Source organism: Acanthopagrus latus, chromosome 2 (assembly GCF_904848185.1).
Source record: "Acanthopagrus latus isolate v.2019 chromosome 2, fAcaLat1.1, whole genome shotgun sequence".
Lineage (NCBI taxonomy): Eukaryota > Metazoa > Chordata > Actinopteri > Spariformes > Sparidae > Acanthopagrus > Acanthopagrus latus.
In genome coordinates, this window is record NC_051040.1 from 11,213,573 (window position 1) to 11,219,382 (window position 5,810).

The window sequence follows — 5,810 nt, forward strand, 5'->3', positions numbered from 1 at the left end:
GGACAGGTGTAGCACCAATACTTCTGGTGCTTGAACATTGTTTTATGTTGTAACACCAAGGTTACTCTTAAGTCTATTTCAAATAACTAACCAAAGTTCAACCCTAACTTAAACAATTAGATTGAATGCTATTGGGGATGACTTTTTTGTCAGCCTCAAGGTAGTTTTGGCAAACCATCCAATAACTGTAGAAGGGACAGCATGACTTAGCCCAGGCTGTGTTCAGCACTGGAGGACCTGGGGCATATGGAGGGGCTCTGAGTACAGCTGCTGCTCCTTCATACCAAAATGAGCCAACTTAGGTGGTTTGGGCATCCAATTAGGATGCCTGCTAGATGCCTCCCTTTGGAGGTTTAATAAGCACAACCAACTTGGAGAAGACTCTGGTGCAGAAAATAGAACTCACTGGAGGGATTTATGAATTTCATCTGGCCTTGGGATGCCTCTAATTCACTCAAGTAGAGCTATAATGTGTTGCTTTGGAACATGACTTTACTTGACTTGACTGGACTGGAGTACCCTGCAAAGCCTGATGCCACAGCATCTGACTGCTGGAAGACAATGGATGTTTGGCTGTATACAGCTCCTTTCTCATATTATAAAGTTATTACTGCAAACACCATACATCTCTTGTTGATTATGTTCTACCCACAGCCCTTTACTGCTATGTTTTTAGCTGATTTAAAAGTCCAGTCTGTGGGATTTAGTAGCAGTTAGCAGTGAGGTTGCAGACTTCAGTGAGCTTTAAACACCTTGTCTCAAGCTTCCCCAAGGTGGCCACTGAAAATCTGAAAAACACAAAAGTCCCTCTGGAGAACAAGTGTATTGTTTATCCTCTCTGGGCTACTGTTGAAAAATGGCCGCACAATATGTAGAATTCTGTGGAGGAGGACCAACACCCTCTTTGGATATGAAAGGCTTATTCTGAGGTAACGAGAGGACAACAATTCTTAGTTTCAGGTGATTAATTGCTAATAAGAACATAATAATGAATATTAAATCACATTTATGTCCATTCATCCACTAAATTGCACTAACTAGACCCTTTATCATGAAAAGCATTAACACTACAATGGGCTGTATACATGATTGAATCACTTCCTGAATAAATCACATTATTTATTATTCCACATATATTTTAAGTTTCATCAACATGTTGAGACAGAACTCAGTATCACGCATTTCTGTGATGAACTTAGAAATTAGCACAAATACAATGATTTTGTAAACTAGATATTAAATGCACATCAAATAATGACACTGAAATAAAATAAAAAAATAAATAAATAAAACATGTAAAGAAAAAACTTGTTGAAACAAGCTTTAGACTGTGTGAAATGTGGATAAATCAAACTATTTACTGTCTGTGGCGATCATATGCTTTTTTGAAACCTCAAATGTCTCAGGATTGATTTTTGTTCATTAAATGTTTCTTGGTGTTCTTCTCTGGCTTAAACAATATAATGAAACACTTTGGAGCAAAGATGCACAGTATGAGTCCAAAACTGGAGGCCAGAATTGCAAATATCTCCACAGCCACAGTAAATTTACCAGGAGAGCTGACATATGCTGGGATAAAGGTGATCCAGACTGCACAAAAGATCAGCATGCTGAAGGTGATCATCTTGGCTTCATTAAAATTATCAGGTAGTTTCCGAGCTAGGACAGCTAACACAAAGCAAAAGACAGCTAGTAGGCCTATGTACCCAAGTACAACCCAAAACCCAATAGATGATCCTAATGCACACTCCAGGATGATTCTCTCCTTAAAAATGGTTAAGTTCTTCATTGGAAAAGGAGGATGAAGAAGCAACCAAATGATACATATAAGAACTTGAATGAATGTGAAAATTACTACAGTCATTCTTTGCTGTGGAGGACCAAACCATTTCATGACATTACTCCCTGGAAGTGTAGCTTTGAAGGCCATTAACACCACTATAGTTTTTCCAAGAACACAAGAGATGCAGAGGACGAAGGTGATCCCAAATGCTGTGTGACGCAGCATGCAGGACCAATCAGAGGGTGCTCCAATGAAAGTTAAAGAACATAAGAAACATAGAGTCAGGGAGAAGAGCAGCAGGAAGCTCAGCTCGGAGTTGTTGGCCCTGACAATTGGGGATGATCTGTGACGAAAGAACACAGCTGCTGTTATGATGGCCAGAAAGGCACCAGCAAGTGAGAATGCAGCCAGGATGATTCCTAGGGCCTCGTCAAAGGATAGAAACTCTATAGGCTTTGGGAGACAAGTGTCTCTCTCTGCATTAGGCCAGAACTCCTTGGGACAAGGGGAACAGTCAGGGGAATCTGGAAAAATTTAAATAAAAATCAGTCGTTAGCAGTCATGTATTGGATCTTGAAAAAATGTAAAAGAAAAACACACCTGTAGCATTGCTAATCTCTCCCTCAGGACAAGGTGTGCAATCATAACAACAGACAGGTTTTCCTTTCTGTAGCACTTTACGAGTTCCTGGAGGACAGCTGTCACTGCACACTGACACAGGCACCTGGCACAAAATAGATATAAGCAAACGTAAACATATTTGGGTGTGTTATACTGATTTTGGGATTTAAGCAGAAAATGATATTTTTTTCTGTTTAGTCTCTCTTAAAACAGTATTCAAGTGCCAATATGTGTATTGAAAGTATTACTCATTTTTGCATAAAATGCATCTATAAATTCAGCTGAAGTTAAAATGAGACTTCACAGTTAGACAAATGAAATGATCATGTATCTTACAATGTTTGTTTTAGTACAAATTATCCCTTTGTTAGAATCCCAATTTGCTGCGCAAAGGAAAACGTTTTCATACTGAACAGATACTAGTAATTTTGAAGCATACCCACTTGATTTCTCAATCTATTCTAATTTGTAAAGCTATTTTTGGACAAAATGACAACTCTGGTTTTTGTCCCACAACTCTTACACTGTGTCCCACACCTCTTACTAATGCACTTGTATATCTTTATCTTCACCATATTTGTACACCAACTTTTAAAATAAATATGGTAAATGGTTGCTTTTGGTCCACGTACTTCTGTGCTACCTTCCACCCAGGTGAGCATCCTGTTGATGCTGAACTCCTGACCCTCTGGCAGTGATGCATCATAGTGCCCTACTGTCACCATCTCAATGCTGCCACTCTCACTTTTTTGCCAGTTAACCAGCTCATATCTGGCAACAGGATCTCCATTGGCATCAAATGACACATCATAACCATTTTGGGAAAAATTTACTTTCTTCAGCTGAGAGACAACCTGTGATGTGAAGTTAATTAAGACAATGAGGATAGTTACATTATAGCAAAGGGCACTGAGGTGACTTATTTATTTCACCTGACCTGTTTTGACTCTATCCTGGTGAATTTGTCACACTGAGCGGTAAAAGTTGTGTCCTGACACACTTCATTATGAATGGCATGAGCTATTGCATAAACAGCCTTGTAAACCATGTTAGTGATTCGGAGCTGAGATGTGTCAGTGTACGGGTCCTGAAGCGTCTTTATGTCCTCATTTCCATCACACACTCTCTCATCTATGGCTGCACCTAAAAGGCACACAGACAGAAGAACATGTTTAATAAGCACTGGCATTAGTTTTACATTATCAATAATTTCTATGCATTTATTTTGCTTTGTTTTTTATCTTATTTAACACACATGCTAGTTACTAATTAATTTTAATCTGTCATTTAGCTTATTCCCTTTGAGACTGTCTATTGCTAAGTTAATTCAGAGAGAGAATGAATAATAACACTACCACAGGGATGCAACAGTGAATGTGTTTTTATTTAACAAATTAGCTCTATAAATAGATAATAAATAATATTCTATTCTAAAAAATATTCTCACTTTTTGCCAGCCTGCAGTTGAATGCATCCTCCCAGAACTCAGTAAGCAATGGAGAGGCAGCCACTGTAGTGGGAGAAAGACCAAGCAAGAATTCTCTCAGACCTGGGATGACAGATTTCTGAATGCCAAATCCGATGGCTCCAGCACAGGCGCTGAACTTCAGCATGTCTGGGTTGGTTACCCAGGACTCACTGCCAATCCACTGGCGAGGTGGAGAAGGCTTACGTGAGAGCTCCTCTAGCAAGATCTTCAGGTCTCCAGAGGCTGCAAATGCCACAATAACCAAAGATGTTGACCTGGTGAGACGACATAGTGCATGAAATTAAACTAATGAAAACATAAAATAGATTTTCTTAACAAAACACATATTAAGAGAGATAACACTAAAAGACAAGAGGAAATCAGTTTTGAATACGTTGATGATACAGTGTTGGTCTCACTTTTTTTTATGAAAGCATCAGAAATAAACTTAAATTAATTGAATATCAGATAAAGAAACGTCATATTGAAGATTTAAAAGTAATCCTTCATCCTATGTTTCAGTTAACAATTTTGTGGTTTTGTGTACACAAGGTCAATGTCAGTACAGGGGAAGAACAATAAACATACAATAATTAAAAATAACACAAATAAACAGCATCTTAAGAGATTTAGATGGATATCATTGTATTAATGTATACTAAGATAACATTGTGATTTAGAGTGCAGAAGGTTAATGTCAGTACAGGGGAAAAACAATCAGTGATGCAGACACCTGCGGATAACTTCAGCTACTCTCTGGATCCTGCTACGTGGGTGGGTCCGATAGAAAGATACAGAGTATTCCACACAGATCCCCTCCTTTTGTGCTGCATCCAGGAAAGATGCCATGCCATTATTGCCATAGTCTGAATCTGACCGGACAGCACCTATCCACGTCCAGCCGAAGTGTTTTACCAGCTTGGCCAGTGCATCAGCCTGGAACTGATCACTGGGGATTGTCCTGAAGAAACTCGGGTACTGTTGCTTATCAGACAGACATGCACACGTGGCAAAGTGGCTCACCTGAAGAAAAGAATAGGCCTCAGTGTAAATTCTTTTGTAGTACAAACAGAAAATCAGCACTGAAATACAAAATTTGGCAGAAATTTACTTGAGGGATGTTAAAAGCCCCGATGATACGTGACATGCTGATTGACTGTGTTGACCCAGACTCCCCGACGATAGCCATCACCATACCAGATTGTGAGCACTCTTCTCTTGTGTAAAACACCGGGTCCAGCCCATTTGAAAGCTGGAATGTCACATGCATTGCCAGAGGCACTGAGGCACATGAGTCGTGGATCTGATAACCGAGTTTGATGCCCGGCAGCAGCTCTGTGCTGTTGTTAATCTCCTCAATGGTGAAGACCATTGTGTGTGAGAGGCGCAGTTCACGGGAGTCAATGCTGCACACAGACAATCATGTCACTGTTCAAATTTACATATGAAACACAATAAATTAGAATAGCAATTATTTAGTATGGATCGTAACTGAAAGTTGCACTGCATCTGTGAGCCATAGATATCACAGAATTTCCTGACCACCAAAATTCACAACACAAGATTAGATATTAGTGCAAAACTCTCATGAATTTGAATGCACATATTTGTAGTAAATTAACCTAGAATTGTACTTTGCTTTGATACTGCTAAAAATGATGGGATTTTTTTTTTCATTGTCAATACTACAAAAAACCAAGATGAAAAAAACAAAACAAAAAACAAATGCTAACAATTTCAACTTGGTTGTAAAGACATGATATATATCAAAACATTTATATGCCCACACGGTGTAATATTGTCTTATCCAACACACTACACTCTTACTCACCTCCCAGTGCACCTTAGTGGCTCAGGCATCATGGTGTAGTTATGCATCACCGTGTGCATATAACGGTGTATGGAGAAAACACCCCCAATAGTGTAGTCACCATCCAT

The 5,810-nt window shown here is 39.1% G+C and overlaps 1 protein-coding gene across 1 annotated transcript; it reads right to left on the bottom strand.

Annotated features, from left to right (window-relative positions):
* Positions 1 to 1,402: 1,402 nt before the first annotated feature.
* On the bottom strand, positions 1,403 to 5,810 carry LOC119008253 (extracellular calcium-sensing receptor-like). The gene is made up of 8 exons (XM_037078328.1): positions 5,704 to 5,810; positions 4,984 to 5,278; positions 4,606 to 4,895; positions 3,852 to 4,147; positions 3,342 to 3,547; positions 3,037 to 3,258; positions 2,384 to 2,507; positions 1,403 to 2,307 (listed from the first exon to the last, which is right to left on the bottom strand). Exons 1-8 carry the CDS (start codon positions 5,808 to 5,810, stop codon positions 1,403 to 1,405), a joined length of 2,445 nt encoding a protein of 814 aa, XP_036934223.1.

Excerpts from the sequence above, each read along its gene's own strand:
- LOC119008253 (XM_037078328.1), bottom strand. The coding sequence starts at position 5,810 with ATGGATGGTGACTACACTATTGGGGGTGTTTTCTCCATACACCGTTAT. Across the intron at positions 4,896-4,983 it reads GGGCTTTTAACATCCCTCAA|GTGAGCCACTTTGCCACGTG; the intron begins GTAAATTTCTGC and ends TCTTTTCTTCAG. Across the intron at positions 3,259-3,341 it reads CCAGGATAGAGTCAAAACAG|GTTGTCTCTCAGCTGAAGAA; the intron begins GTCAGGTGAAAT and ends TTCACATCACAG.